Here is a 22,082-nt window from a genome sequence, read left to right on the forward strand (position 1 = left end):
GTGGCGTGATCTCTATTAAGTAAAGTGGGGGGGGGGTTCCCCCCATGCCCCCCCCGTCGGAGCCATAGAAACAGTAATTTTCTGCGGTGCGCACCTCCTCGCTGCGCTCAATTGTCTGCGCGCTTTGTCCCGGCGCACTTTTGACTTGACACACCGTCATCTTCTGTGCTGCTCTTGCCTTACCCTCTTCCCCTCTGTTTTTATTTTAAAACTTCACTTTTTTATCTCTTTATCACCATTTTGCTTCTTATTCAGATCTCCTTTCAAGAGAAACAGAAACACCCATCTTCCTAACTTTATCGATAAATCATTGTGGCTGATTATCTAACTAGTGACTTATAAAGGGGCTGCTTTAAAAAGGGAGTCTTTTTAGATTTACTAAAAAATCTTTAGTAAAAGGACATGCTTATACTATGGCAACAGCTTTCTGTGAAAGGAGGCTGTGGCTTTCGTAATTACATAGTAACATAGTACATGACCTATTTTATGACAAATATATCTCCTTTAAATAGGGTTACCAGACATCCAGGAAAACCCGGGTTTTGGAATGCCCCGATGCCACATTATGGAGGGCCTCTGAGCATGTGCGGATGACAACACACACATCCGCGCATGCTCTAGGCTCTCCAGATGCGACCGGAGCTCATCACAGAAGGCTTGCTAGGGGCGGGGCTAGAGATGGAACAGGGCGGGGCTGGAGGCCGGATGGGGCGGGGTTATGTGTCCAAGGTTTTCCTTTGTAAAATAAGGTAACCCTACCTTTAAATCCATTCTGAGTAGTTTGAGCTCCAGAGGACTGAGTTGGAGAGCACTGCTGTATGGGTGAAAGAGAGCCTAAAGAGTGGGCTAGAGCAGCCAGGGTTCAAATCTTACAGCCGCTTCTTGTGATGTCAGGCAAGTCACTTAACCCTCCCCTGCCATAGGTACAACTCAGATTGTGAGTGCTCAGGGACAACCTGAATGTAACTGCTGTGAAAAGTCCAAATCCCTTTACCCTGAAGCTGCTGCATCCTCTATCTCTGACTGCTCTCCAACATTTCAGAGAAAATGCAGGGCATCATTTTTTTTAATCTATGCGTGTAGCACTATAGTGAGCGCCAAGACTATGGATCTCTGCAATTCCTTCTCTTCTATGACCTTTCTCCCCATGGGTTAAGAACATAACATAAGAAGTTGCCTCCGCTGGGTCAGACCAGGGGTCCATCGCACCCAGCAGTCCACTCCCGCGGCGGCCCATCAGGTCCATGACCTGTAAGTGATCCTTTGTCTAAAACCTTTCAATCCCCATTTTTCTTCTATCTATACCCTTTCATAATCCTATCTCTACCCCTCAATCCCCGTATCCTTCAGGAACTTGTCCAATCCCTCCTTGAAATCCCTTAATGTACTCTGTCCTATCACATCCTCCGGAAGCGCATTCCAGGTGTCTACCATCCTCTGAGTGAAGAAAAATTTCCTACCATTGGTTCTGAACCTGTCCCCTTTCAATTTCTCCGAGTACCCCGTTGTTCTCGTAGTTCCCAATAGGCTGAAGAATCTGTCCCTTTCCACCTTCTCTATGCCCTTCATGATCTTGTAAGTCTCTATCATGCCTTGTAAGTCTCTATCATTCTGTTTCTCCCCTGAGCTCTGTGTAATAAGGTCGCTTTGGTCTTTTTCCTTCCATATCTTGTGGTTAGACTGCTTATTTGAAGGCCGTGTCTTTGTGGATGGCGAGCAGTTTGCAAATCCGCTGAATTCATGCCAGGTGTGTGGGTGTTCTAATGGGCAAGTGGCCTGTGAGGACCGAGATTGCTCCAGAGCCCTCTGTTCCTACCCTTTGCCAGGATCCTGCTGCAAAAACAACTGTAATGGTAAGTTATGAACAGTAGAGGGCGACAGAATTGAGGTTTTTTTTGGTGTCAACTGAAACTAAATCTGCAACTGAAATTCACCGCACAGTTTCAACTGAAACTAACTAGTATGGCACGGCCCTCCCCTCCCAACCAAAGACAGGTCATATAAGCCCCCTGTCCACAATGGAAAGCAAGGGCCCCCAACCAAAAACACCACCCTCCCACCACCCATAAGCCTTCCCAGGCCTACCTTAGAAGCTTTGGTGGGCTAGTGGCCTAGTCGGTCAGGAGCAATCCCAGTCGCTCTTGCCCATGCTGGCTTTACATTCAAAATGACTGTTGCATTCTGCCACCTGATAAAGATTCCCCCAGGTGGATTTTGGTGGACTCACTCCCCCCCAAATATATGAATAAAACAGTACATACCTGTCTGTAGAACAGCAGCATCTGGTATGGGAAAGTGAGGCATCACCAAAACCCACCAAAATTCTATTTACAGCCACATAAGTACCACCTGCAGGCATAAGAGCTATTGGGATGGTAGACAGGTGGGCATAGTAGGTTTGGGTGGCATTTTGGAGAGTTCACCATTAGTTATAATGGTATTATGGTGAGATGTACATCTGGCACCCTTTATGTGAAGTTCACAGCAGTGCCCTCTAAGGTGCCCCACTGCTCTGTTGCCATGTCTGGGTGGCCAGTCCATTACAATGATGGACCCTACTACATCCAAGTGGTCTAGGTTTGGACATTTTCAACTCAGATGTTTAGTAGTTAGAATGTCTTATGGGGCTGGTTCATCCTCTTTATGGCTCATTAGCCCACCCACCAGGCTACTTAAGGCACCTGTGTGGGAGGGGGTTAGTGACCACTTGGAGAGTGTGGTCATTTAGTCACTTTGGGTAGCTTTTTGGCACTTAGACGCGTTTTGGAGGGCGAACATCCTGCAAAACATCTAAGTTCTTTGTTTCAATTATCAGCACATAAGAATAGCCTTACTGGGTCAGACCAATGATCCATCAAGCTCAGTAGCCCATTCTCGTGGTGGCCAATCCAGGTCCCTAGTACCTGGCCAAAACCCAAGCAGTAGCAACATTCCATATAGAACCCCAAAGAATAGCAAGATTCCGGAATCCCAAAGAGTAACAAGATTCCAGAACCCCAAGGAATAGCAACATTCCCTACAGAATTCCAAAGAATAGCAAGATTCCGGAATCCCAAAGAGAAACAAGATTCTAGAATCCCAAAGAGTAGCAACATTCCACGCAACCGATCCAGGGCAAGCAGGGGCTTCCCCCGTGCCTTTCTCAACAGACTATGGACTTTTCCTCCAGGAACTTGTCCAAACCCTTCTTAAAACCGCTTGGACGTTTTGTAGAGAAAAACATTTGATTGCCGGTTTTAGGACGTCGTTGTGTTTTGAAAATGCCCCCTATCTGTGTCTCCTGCAGGATGTAACTACGCTGGAAAGGAATACCCTAACGGAGCCGATTTTCCACACCCCATAGACAGGTGCAAGCAGTGCCACTGTATTGTAAGTACTCCCATGGCAAGAGGCATCCTGGTGTCCTAGCTTATAAACATTCTGAAAGCAAAGCAGGAAGCAATAACGTTAGTCAGTAGCAACCGGTCTTTGTTATGCTCATCAGATACCGATTAATCGATTTTTGTAAACCAAAAAATGATCGTACCACTACAGCTGATCAGTTTTTTACATTTGCCAATCAGCTGTTTTCTATCTATGTGAATTTAACGTTGTGATTAACAGAGAAGGAAGTTTGGACTTTAGTCTTTTAGACTTTGAAAACAAAAGAAAAAAAAGCCATTAAAAAATAGTTGTGCCCTGTTACAAATATTTAAAATGAATTTGAGCACACTTTTTGAATTTATTTTTCATTCGCCACTATTTTGTGCTGACAATGGAGGGGGGAAGAGCGGTTTGACCTATGATAGTACCTTAACTCCATACTAGTGTCTTTTCAAAACTGTTTTTGACACGGGGGTATTTAAGGTCTTTTCCCCATTATTGAAATTGGATATCAAATTGTTTCAGAAGTGCTAGTATGGTAAACATCTACACAGGGAACACACAAAAAGAGGGACAGAAACCCCACGTAAAGTCAAACACCATAAGAAGAAGTGGGGAGTGGGATAGACTATGTTAGCCTGGGTCAGACAATCTTTATTTATGCAGATCAACTTACAAATATAATACACTGCTCCCTCCAAATCTGCAGGTTTAGTACCCGCGAATTTGGTTATTCGAAATTTTTTGCCCCGGACCTCCCCCTCGTTTTGTAAGGCAGAAACACTGCGTCCTGAACCTCTCCCAGACCTTACCTGGTGGTCTAGCGATATCACGGGGCAGGAGCAATCGTCCTATGCTCCTGCCCCAGGCAGAGCCGTCATCAAAAATGGCTGCCGTGAGTTCCTGTTGTAGTCTCGTGAGACCATAGGAACTCACGGCAGCCATTTTTGATGGCGGCTCTGCACGGGGCAGGAGCGTAGGAAGATCGCCCCTGCTCCGCGTCACTGTTAGATCACCAGGTAAGGTCTGGGGAGGTCCGGGACGCAGAAGGAAGGCGGGGTGGGTCAGAGTCGGCCCTAAAAGTTATCTGTGATTTTTCCATATTCGCGGGCCGGCTCTGCCCCTAACCCCCATGAATATTGAGGGAGAAGTGAACATATAAAATCACATGAAAAGCCCACATATAAAAGCCCTGGGAGCACAACTCAGGGCAGGCAATACAAGTAAATATAAATAGATGTTTCGTGTGAATTCACGTTGCGACCCCTCCAAGAGCCTTGTTAATATTTACTTTTATTGCCTGCCCTGAGTTGTGCATTCGCAGTGACCCTGAGTGGGCAGACCGACATATTATACCCCTGAGTAGAGAATGACACGGTGGCTGTTACCTGCGGTCAGCTGCGGGTGACCACGGGTAACCCGCCAAAATGGTGGTGGGGGGGAAAGTGTTCACCGCGGCTACGGGGACAAGGCCATCCACCACCCAGTGGAGCAGTAAATGGCCTTGTCTCTGCAGTTAAGGGAGGGAACACGCGCAGTCACCAATTGCGCTCCCTCCCTCCATACTGATAGCTGCTGCCACTGCCGCAGCCCGATCGCCACCGCTGCCCAAGCATCTCCCTCCCTGTTCCTTCCTTTCGCAGCAGGCAATTTCTCTAAATTTACTTCCTACGAGCAGCCGGAGCCTTGAAATCGCGTGTGGCTGCCGTAAAGGTCATCTCGGAAATTGCATCAGAGATTACCTTTCCTGCAGCCACATGTAACTTCAATGCCCTGGCTGCTCATAGGAAGCAAATTTAGAAATTGCCTGCCGTGAAGGTAAGGGGCAGGGAGGGAGAAAGGTAGGAAAGGTGGGGTGGAGAAGGACAGACGCTGAAGGGACCTGGGGAAGGTGGGGTGGAGAGGAACAGATGCTGAAGGTAAATGAGGAAGAGATTCCAGACTATGAGGGAGCGGAGGGAAGAAGATGGGTAGCAGATCAATTGGTGTGGGGGTGGGGGGAGAGATGGAAGGGAGAGGCACAGTAACAGAGCATATGGAAGAGACAGAGAAGGCAGACAGTGGATGGAAGGAAATGAATGAGGAGAAGATGAGGAAAGCAGAAACCAGACAACAAAGGTAGAAAAAAAAATTTATATTTATTTTATTTTTTTTGCTTTAGGATAAAGTAGTATATTAGTTGTGTTGATAAAAATTTATAAACAAAGCCCTGCCAGCTGAACATCTCTTTCTCTAGTTCAGCAGCCAGAACTTTGATTTATAAGGAAGGAATAAGCTAAATATTGCAGTACTGAGGCTTGTATGAATGCTGCAAGGACAGTGGTTGCGGAGACGGGGCAGTGATAGTAGTCGCGGGGACGGGGCGTGGACAGGGTCAGCAGTCGTGGGGACAGGGCAGTGAGGGGGACAAATTTTTTCCCCCGTGTCATTCTCTACCCCTGAGACAGGACTCCGTTTGGACACCGAAACACAGACTGTGTCGGGTCTTTAGACTCAGGACATTTTGGGTCTTTGGACACAGAACTTTTATACTTGGACTTTTCATGTGATTTCCTATGTATTATATTTGTAAGTTGATCTGCATAAATAAAGATTGTCTGACCCAGGCTGACGTAGTCTATCCCACTCTCCACCTGTTCTTATGGTAGTAAACATCTACACAGACAAGGAGTGCGTAAATTTCGGTGCTAGTTTCTAAGTTACCAGGCCCTTGAAATGACCCAGCAACTGCTGAGGTAAAAGGGGTACATGCCGTGCCCCCCTGCTGAGCCCCGTCAGTTGTACACGCTGTTCAGATATTCTTCCCAGGAAAAAGGTCCATGTGTGTCTTCTTCTAGAATGGCAACGTCCAGTGCCTGGCCAAGCGCTGTCCTCCTCTGCTGTGCAGTGAACCCTTCTTGCTTCCGGGAGACTGCTGCCCACAGTGCCCAGGTACAAACGACGCAGCGTGCTGCAGTCTGCCAAAGAGCCGAATGAGTGCTTCTGACAGTGCAGGGTGCGAGGGTAGCTTGTACTGCTGCTTCCTGTGCTGTACTTGTCTTGTGGTAGGCAGGGTGTGAGGGAAATTTGCACTGCCGCCACCTGTGCCTTACTTGGACCGCGGTGGGCCAGTGTGTGTGTGTGAGAAAAGCTTGCACTGCTGCTGCCTGTGCTGTACCTGCTCTGTGGTGGGGCTCTGTGTGTGAGGGAAGTCTCTGCCGTTCTGTGGTGGGGCAGTGTGTGTGTGTGTGTGAAGGAAACTCCTACTGCTTTTCCTGTCCTGAACCTTTGGAGTGAGGCTTTATGTACGCAATGGAAACTTACCACCCCCTTTTAGTAAGCCACAGTAGAGGTTTCTACCATGGCCCGGAGCGCTAAATGCCCCAAAGGTTCATAGAATTCCTATGAGCATCGGAGCGGTGTCGGAGCATAGAAACTTCTACTGCGGCTTAGTAAAAGAGGGCCTTACCGTACTGCTGCTTGTGCTGTCCTGCTTTGTGGGAAGATGCTGCCGCTGTTATCTGTGCTGTGTGTGTGAAAGAAGTTTCCCCTGCCGTTGGCTGTGCTGTGACCATTCTGTAGGTATACAGTGGAGTGGGACAGGTAGCCCTGGGATGCCTCCTGAGCATGCTCAAAGGGTAGTTGAGTGAATAGGGAGGCTGGCTTTCTAGACTGCTAACATTTGGGGCTGTGAGGACACATGGAAAGACTTGCTTTCAAGGCTCTGCCGCTTTGGGAGCTGCCCATCTTGCCTTCTCACTCAGCAAGCCATTGGAGCAGTGTAACAGAGATGTGGGACTGACCCCGGGGAGAAAGCATGGTGGCAGGTTTAGAATGCTGATGGCTAACTGATTGCCCGTGGCTTTTGATATCCCTCGGTTTTTGTGCATTTTGTTCTCTCCTTGCAAAGAAGGGTTGCGCTCATCTGGCTGGTTGAGATTCTCTTTCGTGCAAGTCTTTTAGGGCAGCGTTTCTCAACTCGGTCCTGGAGTCCCCCCCTCGCCAGTCAGGTTTTCAGGATATCCACAATGAATATGCATAAACATGATTTGCATGCACTGCCTCCATTCTATGCAAATTTCTTTCATGCACATTCATTGTGGATATCCTGAAAACCTGACTGGCGAGGGGGGGGGGAGTCCAGGACCGACTTGAGAAACACTGTTTTAGAGGGAGTGTGTGGGATTCTAGGGCAACTGAGTTGGCTCTGCATGAAAGAGGAATGTTGCGGCATTTCAGGTGTGAATTAGCTGCACAATACGTGTAGGAGGCATGTTTCATGATAGCTGTCTGTTGGACGTCTGCTCCCCCCTACTCCCCCCCCCAATCAGTTCGAATAGTGCCGGAAACATTTTTTGTCTTCTTTCTGGTAGGTTGTTTTTTTTAGTCAAGAAAAGTAGAGTCGGTTAAATGGTCTTCCAAAGACTAGGAGAAGAGGTCCAAACAACAATTTTATTAAATAACTAGCTGATGCCCCGGCGTTGCACGGGTATTTAATTATAGCAATAACACTGTAAATGGATTCAAATAAAGGTACTTTATAGTGGTGAATGAAATTATTGTTTTACAGCTTAATAAAAAGTACAATATTCAAATTATAATGTGAAATATTTGACAAAATGAATACAATACAACTAATGCAAAACGTGATTATAAACAACATTTTTAGTTTCACCTCCAGGAGCAAGAACATATAAATTGTTGGGTGAACCCACCCTTGAGCAAGCAACATAGAGTTGTGGGCCGCGAGACCCCCAGAACATATGACCCCCGGTAGTGAGGGATCTGCATACCAAGTTTCGTTCAAATCGGTCCCACAGCGTTTTACATTTTTTCCATTGACTTGAATGGGTGAAATCTGATTTTCTGTTTGTAGCTCCGCCCACGCGTGCAGGTGGGCCGCGAGACCCCCAGAACATATCACCCCAGGTAGTGAGGGATCGGCATACCAAGTTTCGTTCAAATCGGTCAAGCCGTTTTTGCGTGATCGCGGCACATACACACATACCTCCGATTTTATATATATAGATAGGTTAAAAGAGTTGTCAGTGTCCGCCGCAAAGCCACAACTCAACACAGGGCCATGTTTCGGCACTTAGAAGCCTGCATCAGGAGTTGTAAAAAAAAAATTTTCGTTCCAAAATTGTATTGAAATTCTGTATAATAAAGAGACATTCAAACAGGAGAGAATATCAATTCTGGAAAATCTGTTAACAAATTTGATATCATCATAAAGCAAAGGATAGTCATGAAATTGTCAGGACTAACTATCCCCAAACCCACCCATCCCTTATGGTACATGCAGTCATATAAGTATTTAGTGAGAGCGCTCAACCTTGGAAACACAGACACAATCTTTTGTGGCTGAAATATCAAATACTGTTGTTCCAACCCAACCGCTCTCACTAAAAACTTGTACGACTGTGCATTTACCATAAGATTACAGCTCCTGATGCAGGCTTCTAAGTGCCGAAATACAACCTCATGCTGAGTCATAGCTTTGTGGTGGACATTGAGAGCTTTCGAAACCTATTATTTAATAAAATTGTTGTTTGGACCTCTTCGGGCCTTTTCCCCTTTTCTTTGGAACGCCACTTATCTGGCCCTACATTTCTTCACTTGTTTACCACTGTGGAGTCTGTTGCTTTCCTTTTTTTTTGGGGGGGGGGGGGGCTTTAAGTTGGTTTTCTTTTTTATGCATACAGGTTGTACGCAAAGGCTATGTGTAGTTTTGAGGGGGTTGTGCAGATCCTGTATCTCATAGGCTGCGTTTGGACTTGTCACTCTTGGTCCTAACCTTGCGTAGTTAGCTACATAGGTGTGGTATTGAATTTCGGCTTGTAAAACCCAGATATTCATTGTCAAATATCCAGGTCTAAATTAGCTGGCAGTGGTCACTATTTCAAGAAATGCGGACTGCTGCTGCCGAATATTGACCTGTAAATGAATTAATGGTTCTCCCTGCCAATCATTCTTCATCTTTGTACAGATGCTCTGTGTGTTCTCTCCCTGTAGCTCCTCCTGCAGGATGTCTGTATTCTGGAGGATCTTTTGGACACATGCAGCGCTTCTATGACCCTTCCGAAAAATGCCGTGATTGCATCTGCAACAACGGGACCATCACCTGCCAGCGGAAGCCCTGCGCCCCCGTGCAGTGCAGCCACCCATTGCAGCAGGGCTGTTGCCGATCCTGTGATGGTAATGGTTTTACTTCCTGCTCAAGAAAACGGAGCAGTGCCTGCTCCGAGGGTCCAGAGCCAAGGGCGGTGAGGCATGGCCACAGCCTCGAAGCTCAAGAACAGCAGTGAACGCTTCGGGGCTGCAAGTCCAAGATCAGCAATGCATGCCCTTTCCAATGGTTGTGTTTCTTTCCAGGTTGTCTGCTGGATGGCAAGGAGCTGGCCAACGGAGAGCAGTTTCCAGACCCCTCGGATGCCTGTGCATACTGCGTTTGCTGGGAAGGCAGCATATCCTGTGAACGCAGACCCTGCCCAGCATTAGAATGTCCTTTCCCTGCCAGAGGCCGCTGTTGCAGAGAGTGTGAAGGTGGGGGTGCTATGGGAGAAGGAAGGAGAAAATGCCTTCTCACACCGGAGAAATCAAAGAAACAGCGAAGGCGACCTCTGGCTTCTACAGCATTGTATTTGTTCGCATAAAGACTCGACACGTACGGGTTTCGGCCTAAATGTCTTTTTTTGTCTCAGTTTTGGAACACATTAGCATTATATTCCATTGAGTTTTTCCAGATTTCAAGACAATAGAGCAGTGGTTCCCAACCCTGTCCTGGAGGACCACCAGCCAGCCCTAATGAACATCCATGAGAGAAATTTGCATATAGGTTGAGGATGATTCGATCACTCGTCCCCCTCCTTGACAAATTTTCCCTTATTACACTAGTTCACTCTTTAGTTATATCAAAATTAGACTATTGTAATTCTTTATTAAAAGGGGCATTTTTAAAAGACATACAGCGACTTCAATTGATTCAAAACACAGCAATAAAGATAATTTCAGGTTCAAAAAAATTTGACCATGTTTCACCTTTATTACAAGAAGCTCACTGGTTACCAATAATACATAGGATAACATATAAAATAGCTCTTTTAGTCTTTAAAACAATTAAGACCAATACACCGGCTTTTATTGATAGGCTCCTGATCCCATATAGTTCATTGAGAGTTCTTAGATCATCCTCTCAGGCTACCCTTAACGTTCCCTCCTTGAAAATTATCGGAACACGCCGTGCCTCTATTTTTTCAGTGACAGCACCAACGATTTGGAATTCTCTCCCTTTGTTCATGAGACTTGAACAAGATTTGCAGAAATTCAAGAGTAGTTTAAAGTGTCTTCTTTTCAAAGAAGCCTTCAACTGAATTTACTAAGTCTATCATGAGATAACATCTTATGATTTTTCTCATTCATGAAACCAGTTCACCAGTATTTTTCTCTTTCGATCTCTCACATCCACTTTCTACTTTCTCTTACCCTCCCAATGTACTTCCCTTTTATGTACTTTTCTTGAAAAATTGTATTTCTGCCCTCCATTCCTATTGTTTCTCAAGTTTAATTACCCCTGTTGGTCTAGTTATAAATATTATGTATCAGTGATTTCTTTAAAATCTCATTTTTATTTCTGCAAAACGCTTTGTAATTTGAAAAGCGTTTCATCAAATAATTTGAATAAACTTGAAACTTGAATAAACTTGAATATAGTGGAGATGACAGGCATGCAAATCTGCCTCATGCATATTCATTAGGGCTAGCCTGGAAACCCGACTGGCTGGTGGTCCTCCAGGACAGGGTTGGGAACCATTGCAATAGAGGGTTGCCAAATAAATTCTAAATTTCTGTTAAGACTCCTGATTCGAGCCTTTATGCAAGCGAATAAAATACTGTAGAACCCAGAGATCGCCTTCGCCGTTTCTTTGATTGCTTTGGGAGAAGCAAGGACAAACACAGGAGAAAATGCCTTCTCACGCCGGAGAAATCGATGCACTCTGGAGCAGATGTAAATGTACTCAACACACAGAAAAGGCAGGTGTGATCTACCGACTGTGGTAGTGAAGGAAGAAAATGGATCAGGGAAGATGTGGTAGAACGCGCTTTCGTTAAAATAGCCCAAAGTTGATCAATGAGGAGGGGGTCCCTGGCTCTTGCCAGCACTCTTTGTTCTTAGGGGAAGTGTGATTAAGTCTTTTTTTTTTAGTCCGATTGCATTTAGAATACTGGTCCGATCTCTGGTACTTAGTATATTAGACTACTGTAATTCAGTTCATTTGGCAGGTCTTCCGTCAAATCTGTACAAAATCCAGAATGCGGCTGTGCGTCTAATTTTTGATTTGAAAAAATCGGATCATGTTACTCCATACTGCAGACAATTCCATTGGTTGCCTTTTGAGGCTCGGGTTTGGTTTAAATTTGGGACGCTCTGTTATAAAGCCGTATATGGTCAGGTACCTGGTTATTTACTAGAGCAATTTACATTTTTAAAGGCGGTTCGTCCACTAAGGATAATTTCATTGTTTGTGTTCCCTCCAGTACAAGGATGTCTTTACAAGAAGTTTTTGTATCGAACAATTGCATATCAGGCTGCTAGTTGGGTTCAGAACTGCGGATTTTGTTTGCTTCTTCGATTTCATATATGCATTTCCGAAAACAATTAACCCTTTCAGGACCATAAGGATCTTAGGCCAATTTTTGTGGTTTTGACGACATTTTTATGGTAAAAAGGGCTTGCAGATGCCAAAAAATTGATTTTTTTTGTGAAATATCATTATTTTTATTTAAAAAAAATCACACTTCTGGCTTATGGACAGTGTGGCAAGTGAATCTTCTCGTCAATCTAGCAACGACGCTAATGAATGAATGTCGGAACCAGTTTGTTTACATAAAGGCAGTATCATATGGAATCCGTACATATCAAATTTAGAACTGTAGACTATCCCAATCAAAATTTATAGGATTTTAAAGTTATGGGACAAATATGTCCCTTGGTCCTGAAAGGGTTAAAGACGTCTCTTTTTGTAAAATTCTGAGGAAAGTAAGGAAGATGATAGTTCTCTTGTATTTCACTGTGACGTACAGTCTCTTGATGATGTAAACCGCATCAATCTGGAAGGTATTGCAGTCTAGAAATGTATTTTAATGTGATGTAATGATTTCAGAACCCCTTTGGTTGCTGCCCCTGAAGCAGTCTGCAGTAGGCGAAACGTGGCCCTGTTGGACTATTTTAAGAAAAGCTTACTCTACCGCGTTCTCTGATCTATTTCCGTGCTTCTCTCACAGGTGTACATATATACATATTTGTCTGCCAGGTTATCTTTTATGCAGTGTGTACCTGTGAACCCCAAACTCTGGCCAACTCCACCCCTGGTAATATGTACTTTTGCACATTTAAAAGTCCCTGAAGAGTCATTTCCTGCACATTAAAAAAAACAGAGTAACACAGTAAATGACAGCAGAAAAAGGCCCTCATGGTTCATCCAGCCCAGCAAGGTGATCAGAGCCTCGCCCTCCACTCTGTGTAAGCCCAGGTCACCCATGTTTACATGCTGGTTGTAAAGTCATCACCATTCCAACCATTTATGCAGTCAACTTGGCAAACTTTCACCTGCCACTTGCCACATGCAGGATACAGACCATTCAGCTCTGTTCTACATCGAGCTCCATTCCCCCCACGCTCCATTTGGCCACTCTTCTGAACAGCTGTTAATTTTGTATGGTCCACTTTCTGTTTGTTAAACCAGATTTGATGCACAGAAAGCCTTTCTAAAATGATCTTCCATGTGTCACATCCTGTTGCACTGAGATAGGAGACTGCATGTGAATGCCCCAGAGGGGAGTGCGATGCTGGAATCCTGCCCCTGACCACAAGTCTCTCTTCCAGGCTGTGAGTACCTTGGTGAGGAATTCCTGAACAATCAGGAGTTCTTGGACGCGCAGAACCCATGCAGCCACTGCCTGTGTGCAAATGGCTTTGTCACCTGCAAGCAGAAGCCCTGCTACAAACCAAGTTGCAGCCACCCCATCACTCTTCCCGGCAAGTGCTGTCCTGTCTGCGAGGGTAAGTGAGCACCGAGGCCAGCCCATCGTTTGGGGATTTCTATTGTGTACTGCTCTGTTTTCTGAATGACCTCGAAAGAAACTGGGTTCCATGTGCAGAGGGAGGGTTGGGTTCCTCACACATCTCTGGCTCCTCAGATTTAAAGAAGGGGGGCTAGATTCCTTAGGCATCTTTGGCTCCTCGGCCTTGTAGGAGGCGGTCTGGGTTCCATACACATCTCTGGCTCCTCAGATTTCTATTGTGTACTGCTCTGTTTTCTGAATGACCTCGAAAGAAACTGGGTTCCATGTGCAGAAGGAGGGTTGGGTTCCTCACACATCTCTGGCTCCTCAGATTTACAGAAGGGGGGCTAGATTCCTTAGGCATCTTTGGCTCCTCGGCCTTGTAGGAGGCGGTCTGGGTTCCATACACATCTCTGGCTCCTCAGATTTCTATTGTGTACTGCTCTGTTTTCTGAATGACCTCGAAAGAAACTGGGTTCCATATGCAGAAGGAGGGTTGGGTTCCTCACACATCTCTGGCTCCTCAGATTTACAGAAGGGGGGCTAGATTCCTTAGGCATCTTTGGCTCCTCGGCCTTGTAGGAGGCAGTCTGGGTTCCATACACATCTCTGGCTCCTCAGATTTGTATTGTGTACTGCTCTGTTTTCTTAATGATCTTAAAAGAAACTGGGTTCTCAGCCAGAACATGCCTTGTACATGGCCTGACACTAAATATTGGCTGGGGTGTGTTTAGCTGTTCTGGCACTCTGCTTTGACTTAGTAAAAGAGCCCGGATGCTCTATAGGGCGCTGATATCGGTGGCTGCCTAATAAAAGGCTGCCAATTGCTGTATAGCAGTGGAGCTGCAGTTTGTGTGTGAGCCGAGATGGCTCAGCTGAGCTTCCTGGTGCTCCGCCGTCCCTGTGCAGAATTGCAATGCGGAGAATGCGGTCCTGGAACTTGATTTGTCATTGCGAAGCATTGTTCTCAGTTGCAGAGTTGGAAAAGTGCAGAAATCCCTGTGGACTCAGTCCCCGTCCCTTCTCTTTTCCCCGCAGGATGCTTCTATCACGGAGTCACCATCGGTAATGGACAGAACTTCCCCGACGCCAAGGATGCCCTTTGCTCTCAGTGCACTTGCAGGGTATGTGAGGGCTGGGCATTAATGAATTAAGGACAAGGCATATGGCAGAGTGCTAACCACCCGAAACTCTACAAATCCAGCAAAGGATGTGCAGCCCCCTCCCCCATCCTCCGTCCAGTGCCAACACTGTGTGCGCCCTCTACTCATTCCCGACCAAGGACTGTGTAGTGGGCTCATATGTAGCATGTTGTTTCCTGTAAACTCAGGTCAGGAATCTCTGGCCATCTGCATCCCTAAGTTTTTGCTGTATCAAGATTTGCTGTATGAGAGTGCATGCTAGCCAAACAGGGCTTATAGAGCCCCCTGGTGGTCATGAGGAAAACAGCATAGACTGGAGCCCAGTGCATATAAGGGCAGTTCCATAACTGGGCGCTCACAAGTCCGTTCTATTTGCACATGTAAATATATATGAAAACTGGCAGCAAATCAACTAAGCACTATTCTGTAAGCACTATTGCATACATGCAAGGGGGGAAAGGTTTAGCGTGGGGGCTGTCATGTACAGCTTACATTATGCCCACTCTCCACACTTAGGTGCCTGTAGTTACACTAGCGCTATGGCTGCTGGCGCCCAAGTGTTAGGCGTGCCGATACTGGGTTACGCCAGTATTCTGTAATGGATTTTAGGTGCCGGATGTCATTAGAGAGTAGGCTCGCACCAAGCAGCATCAGGGTGCATAAAAGTTGGTGTCCACCTATACAATTGCCCCTTATGTACATAGACACCGCACGCCTGAGGGCACAGAGCTCCTGGGGGCATTTGACCCTTCTGTGGAACTAGAAAAGGTTCAGAGCAGAAAGAGAAGCATGATAGAGGGGACGGATCATTTCCCTTAGGGAGAAAAGTTGAAAAGGTTAGAGCGGAATGGGGCAGGTCTGGAGGCGGAACGGAGCAGGGCCATGTGTCTGGGTTTCTCCGGACAAAAATCTGGTAAACCCTACCCAGGAGGGTTGCATGCACTTGGGAGGGGGCGGGGCTCATCTCAGTCCTCCTGCCCAGGGCCCACTGAGTCCCAGTTATGCTACTACTGTGAGAGGATATGATAGTTTATAACATCATGAGTGGGGAGAAGGATTAAATCAGGAACTGACACAAATCATAAAAAGTTTTTTTTTAATTTTTGGTAAAGCATCAGCTTGTGGGGTTTTTGGCCAACTAAAATGTCTTTTATTTCAGAAAGCCTGTATGATTGGGCATAAATGTATTATGCAATTTTGGTTGCAGAAAGAATCTCCAAGTTTTTGGCATTGGAGGAATCAATTACATCGCTTATTTTTATTTGAGAGTTGGGAGGTTCGAGGTTTGCCTAAAAAAACTCATCTTTTTATGGGCGTTTGGGATCCTTATATTCAGAATCTTTCACCAAAAATACGAAGTTTGGTTATCAATGATTTATTATGAAAATTAGGTTTACTAATTACATTCCAGTTATTTATTTTAATTCTTTATTTTTCTCAACTTTCATCCAGGGGGAGGGATTTCATTTAGGGGAAGATAGTGGGTAGGGGATGGAATTAAGGGGGGTGTAGATAAGATTGAATTAATTCATATGGAAATTAAATTTGAAAGAATGATTTAAATTCGTATGAAAAAATATTATTGTGATTCTTATTGTATTGAATGTATTTTTGTATTATCCTATTGTACTGATTATTTGGTTCTTTCAATAAAAATTGTTATACATAATTTCATAGAGGGCATAATTAAGCTGTTGACTGGATCCTAATTGTAATGGAGTGGAGTTCAAAAGATGGTCACCTATTGTGAAATCAGATCAGACCGGACTAGGGTTACCCGGACAGGTCCTCTTTTTAGGGGACTATCCAGGCACCGGACAGGTTTTCAAAACCTGGCAGTTTGTCCGGGTTTTGAAAACCATTGAGCTCGGGGCCAAATCTGGAGGGCATCTGTGCATTTGCAGATGCCCTCCAGATGTGGCCCCGAAGAGACGAGGTTTGTGTGGGATCGGGGTTGGTGGGTGGAACAGGGTGGGGCCACACATTCTTTTTTTTTTTTTTTAATCAGATATCCCTAGACTGGACTGACCAGGTCCGGCACTGGTTTTTCTCCCACCTGGAGCAGCTTACCTAGACTCACCCTCGCCACGTTCTAGGATACTACACCGGAAACCAGTTACTGAGAATCCAGTAACCCCCTCACCGCCACCTCTTCAGCCCATGGCTGGTCTTCTCTCTCCTCTCAATCTGGGCTCAGTGCAATGCGCTCCCGTTTCACGAAGAAACCCTGCGAAAAACCGCGCTTCATTTTCATTGTCTTCTCTCTCTCTCTTTCTCTGCAGGGCGGATCTGTGCAATGCGTGCGAAGGCTGTGTTCCCCTGCTTCCTGCCCCCATCCTGTCACCGGGCCCTGTGATTGTCCACTCTGTCAAGGTGAGAACTTGCCCCGCAGTGACATCACTGGAGACCGTGCCACACTGTACCCACGTAAATCAGACCCAGAAATGAGAGGAAGGGACAGAATCAAGATCCGAGACGGGTCCTACCTTTCCATGAAAAAAATACATATTCCACTTTTGGAAGCACAGGATCAAGCATCTAGAGTTGAAACATTGACGTATTCAGCGTATTATTATTTGGCTGTAATGCAGTACTATAGGATTTAGGACCTAGCAATGTAGATTCTCTATTCACAAATCAGGGGTGATTTCTTCCTGATGAGGGTCCTCTTCTATAAGAACATAAGAGACTGGGAGAGACCGAAGATCCATCAAGCCCAGTATCCTGTTTCCACCAGTGGCCAACCCAAGTCCCAAGTTCCTAGTTAGATCCCAAGTAGTAAAACAGATTTTATGCTGCTTATCCTAAGAATAAGCAGTGGATTCCCCCAAGCCAACTCAATAGTGGCTTAAGGTCTTCCCTTTTAGGAATTTATCCAACCCTTTTTTAAACCCCGCTAAGCTAACTGGTGTCACCACATTCTCCGGCAACGAATTCCACCGTGTAATTGCATGTTGTGTGAAGAAATACTTTCTCCGGTTTGTTTTAAATCTACTACTTAGTAGCTTCATCGCATGTCCCCTAGTCCTAGTATTTTGGGAAAGAGTAAACAAGAGCGTCACATCTTCCCTTTCCACTCCGCTCAGTATTTCATGGACCTCTATCATATCACCCCTGAGCCAGGCTGAAGAGCCCCACAGTGACACGAGGCAGACTTAAGTGCCTAAGGAGGCATGATCCCAGGACCAACTTTTTAGATGCTTTAACGTTCATGTTTTTTGCCATTTTAAATGGCGTTTCTTAATTAACTTAGGCACTGGTCGAGTGCTTACTAGCGCCAAAGTGTAGGTGCATTTATAGAATTTCCCCCATAAAGTGTTCTAAATTTCAGGGCACAGTAATGGGTTAAATTGTAATTGGACAGTTCATTATCTGGTTAAATATGAGAGGAATTGGTGGGTCCCCGGAGCTGGCTTAGAGTTGCCCAGTATGTGCCAATATTCAGTGCTGGCTGGATAACTTTGCCCAGTTCAGTTGGCTTAAAAAAAGGCCTTTTCTAAAGTTAATTGCTTAAAGGTTTCCTGTTCATTTTAGCTGGTCATCTTCAGGCTGGGCAGAGTTTGTTTTCGGTGACCTGGAGACTGCTTTTTCTCCCTGTACCTAGGCTGCCGTTTTCAGGGGCAGGACTACGTGGATGGCGAAGTTTTTCCGGCTTCCGAAAGCAGATGTGAGCAATGCCGTTGCCTGGTACGTGAGCTGCTTACGGAAGAAAAGGGAAAATTACACTTAGAGATGGGAAAAGGTGCAAGCATGAGATTCCAGGTCTTTTTTTTAAAAAAAAAACACAGCTCCAGCAGTGTTAGGCGTTGTAAAGCACCTCTGTAGACGCGATTCCGGTGCTGTATTTTTAGGTGCCAGTAGGCGCCTTGAAATTTCTTTTTATGTATAACAATTTTTATTGAAAGAATCAAATAATCAGTACAATAGGATAATACAAAAATACATTCAATACAATAAGAATTACAATAATATTTCATACAAATTTAAATCATTCTTTCAAATTTAATTTCCATATGAATTAATTCAATCTTATCTACACCCCCCTTAATTCCATCCCCTACCCACTATCTTCCCCTAAATGAAATCCCTCCTCCTGGATGAAAGTTGACAAAAATAAAGCATTAAAATAAATAACTGGAATGTAATTATTAAACCTAATTTTCATAATAAATCATTGATAACCAAACTTCGTATTTTGGGTGAAAGATTCTGAATATAAGGATCCCAAACGTCCATAAAAAGACGAGTTTTTTTAGGCGAACCTCGAACCTCCCAACTCTCAAATCAAAATAAGCGATGTGATTGATTCCTCCAATGCCAAAAACTTGGAGATTCTTTCTGCAACCAAAATTGCATAATACATTTAGGCCCAATCATACAGGCTTTCTGAAATAAAAGACATTTTAGTTGGCCAAAAAACCCACATCCTATTATTTTTGGGTTCATTATGGGGTAATTCGATAGTGGGTTGTCCTAGGGGAATAATTTTTGAAATTTCTTTTAAATGGAGTTTACCACTTAAGTTAGGTGCTGGTGGAGCGTCTTCCGGCACCTAATTTATGGCACTATTCAGTAAGGGGGGGTGGTCTTCCTTGGGGCGCTGACACCCCTTCTACTCTCTTCCCCCCTACCCCGCTAGTGGCGTAGGAGGGGTGAGCAGCACCCGGGGCAGTGGTACTTCCCTCCTGCCCTCTTCCCCGCCCCCTTCCCTCCCCGTGCCTTTATATCTCTGGCGTGAGCAGCCAGAAACTGGCTTTGGCGCGCTCTTTGGATGTCACTTCTGGGACCCGCGCCGTGCGTGTGGCAGGGAAGAGGGCTGAAGAGAGGCACCACCGTCCCCCGGGCGCCGCTCACCCCCGTCATGCCACCGGTGCCATTTATAGAATATGGGCCTATGTGTCCAATATAAGTTCTTGAAATGGAAACAATATTTCACGGAAGCCGATGAAGGTGGAATAGGTACGATGAGATACGATCGGTTTTCATAAAATGAAGAAATAAACGGCTGTATTTTTGGCAGATTTATTTATTTATTTAAAAGCTTGAGTCTCAGCGGTTTGAGGCCCTCTTTTCCAAAGGCGCACTAAGCATTTTGGCTAACGTGTCCATCGGATAACATGCACGCATTAGCATTTAGTGCGTGTTTACCGCGCGCTAATATTTAACATGCGCTAGAAAGCTTAGCCCATCTTTGTAAAAGAGGGGGATAGTGTTGGAGTAATCAAGACAAGATATAATAGGTACATGATACATTAGGAGAGGATGGGAAGGAGAGATTAATAAATATATTGAGATAAAAATAAAAATAAAAAGAGGAGAATGGGACAGGGAAGTAAAGCACTCCCCCGATATTCGTGGGGTTCCGTTCCAAGAACCCCCGCGAATGTTGAAAAACAGCAAATACGGTTTTTAGCAGGGGAGACAGGAAAGGGCAGCCAGAGTCAAAGCGTGTCAAAGCAAGTCAGAGCGTGTCAAAGCAGCTCCTGATTGGTGAGGCCTGACTTTAGTGCAGGAAGAGGCGGTCGGAGCATACCGCGAGTGATTTCCTTCACTTGCTGGCGCTCCGGCTACCCTCTCCTGCCTCTCCGGCTGCCCTCTCTTGCCCGGTCATTCGTGGTTGGAAAATACCGCGAATGACCGGGACCGTGAATTTGCAGGGGAGCTGTATAGTTAGGTTGGAGAGGTCGCTTCAAAAGAAGTTTCAAGTTTAATGGTTCTTTTGATTAATCGCTTAATCATATTTCTAAGCGATGTACAGTTTAAAATTACATTTAGTGGGAAACAATACAATACAAAACTTTAAATAATAACATTGGGGTTAGAGATTAACTTATCATACACATAACATAGGGAAAAAGGGGATGAGAAATACAAATCATTATAGAAAAGCAGAACGAAAAGGGAGAAGTACAAAAAGGGAAACAAATAATAGTCATAATATAAAACTGTAAAAATAACTTGACCTAAGGATTGTTGGATTAATTACCAAAGGCATCTTTAAAAAGAAATGTTTTTAAATTACCTTTAAATTTTCCCAGATCCTGTTCTTTTTGTAAGTAAATTGGGAGGTCGTTCCAAATCTGTTGTGCGGTAACCGAAAAAATAAATTGCCGTCTTGTATTAATGATCTTGAGCGAAGGGATAGTTAGTAAATTTTGTTCATTAGATCTAAAAACTCTGGTTGGAGAATATGGAATTAATAACTTATGTCGAGCTCCATTCTCATGGAGATGATGCGGTATATAAACTTAAGGTTTAGATTAGATTAGATTAGATATATAAATGCTGGAGTTTTATTAAGAAGAGATTTGAAGGTGAGCAATTTTGGTTGTCTTAGGATTTCTGCAAAGGTTGATCAATTTTCATAGAAAATGAAATTTACAAAGTAAAAGCATCTTTAAAGAGGAACATTTTAAGTTTGGATTTAAATAATATCTAAGGGAGTTTTCTAGACGAAGATCAGTGGGAAGAACATTCCACAGTGTGGGAGCTGCGACAGAGAAGATGAATTTGCTGCCCGCATCGGTGTCGCCTTTCTCTGATGTCACTTCCGGGTCCCACACCCAGGGATAGCTGACACAGCGTGGGCAGCAAGTTCATAAGGTTGCCCGTGCCTGGAAATTAAAAAAGGTATGGGGGAAGGGAAGGGAGCGCATGCGGCAGGAGGGTCAGGAAGGAGCGGGGGGGTGAAAGGCCCCACCGCCCTGAGTGCCACTTAACCTCGCTATGCCCCTCTCGTACTCGAAATACCTACCTGTTCTCCTTTCCTTCCCTGAAGGGCTGCCTCTACAAAAAATTCCTTGACCGATCCCTAGCGGGCAAATGGAACAAATGCCTCTATACTCTCATCTCCAATTCCCCCCACTATCAAACATTCAGGAAGTTAACTAAAACCTACCTTTTTGACAAATTCCTCTGATTTATCCTCCCTCCTCCTCCCTTCTCTTCTGACCTCTCCCCCCTAGACCCATACCGCCTCATGTAACACTGCAATTTGTAACGCCGCTGTATCTAACTTATAGCAAATGTAACTATTCTGAACATATAACTTAGCTGCCAAAATAACTTCACCGTATATTTATTGCCTAAAATGTAAAGGTAACATTAACGAAATTGTAACTTCACTGTAAATGTACAGTCTCTTCATCTGTTAACCGCATAGAACTTCCATGGTAATGTGGTATACAAGAATAAAGTTATTATTATTATTATTATATATTCTTCTGTTGGAATCCATCGAGGATGTTAGTGGATGTGCCAGAAATTGTGAGGTTTGTTCTCGTACCGATGGCTACAAACTCTCTTAATTACTCTTATGGTCCCTGCAGAGGGGGGAAGTGACATGCGGCGCAAAGATGTGCCCAGCTGTGACCTGCTCACATCCAGCTGCTGACTCCTGCCACTGCCCCGTCTGTGACGGCTGCAGCTACAATGGCAGAGACTGCGGGAATGGCGAGGACTTTCCGGACCCCGAGGACAAGTGCCGCCAGTGCACCTGCATGGTAAGACGAGAAGAGGAGGCGATCTCTTTAG

At 45.0% G+C, this 22,082-nt stretch overlaps 1 protein-coding gene across 5 annotated transcripts in view; it reads left to right on the forward strand.

Annotated features, from left to right (window-relative positions):
• Nucleotides 1-22,082, forward strand: part of KCP (kielin cysteine rich BMP regulator) — a 193,396-nt gene that overhangs the window by 111,813 nt on the left and 59,501 nt on the right. For 3 of the 5 annotated variants that reach the window (XM_033958835.1, XM_033958838.1, XM_033958839.1), the window contains exons 22-31: nt 1,680-1,853; nt 3,287-3,369; nt 6,201-6,294; nt 9,358-9,540; nt 9,718-9,888; nt 13,229-13,405; nt 14,446-14,531; nt 16,832-16,922; nt 18,154-18,236; nt 21,878-22,051. In XM_033958835.1, the coding sequence (XP_033814726.1) occupies nt 1,680-1,853; nt 3,287-3,369; nt 6,201-6,294; nt 9,358-9,540; nt 9,718-9,888; nt 13,229-13,405; nt 14,446-14,531; nt 16,832-16,922; nt 18,154-18,236; nt 21,878-22,051 (1,316 nt within the window). The remainder of the gene's footprint in view (nt 1-1,679; nt 1,854-3,286; nt 3,370-6,200; nt 6,295-9,357; nt 9,541-9,717; nt 9,889-13,228; nt 13,406-14,445; nt 14,532-16,831; nt 16,923-18,153; nt 18,237-21,877; nt 22,052-22,082) is intronic. The other 2 variants (XM_033958836.1, XM_033958837.1) reach the window with 2 other exon arrangements.

Source organism: Geotrypetes seraphini, chromosome 9 (genome assembly GCF_902459505.1).
Source record: "Geotrypetes seraphini chromosome 9, aGeoSer1.1, whole genome shotgun sequence".
NCBI classification, from domain to species: Eukaryota; Metazoa; Chordata; class Amphibia; order Gymnophiona; family Dermophiidae; genus Geotrypetes; species Geotrypetes seraphini.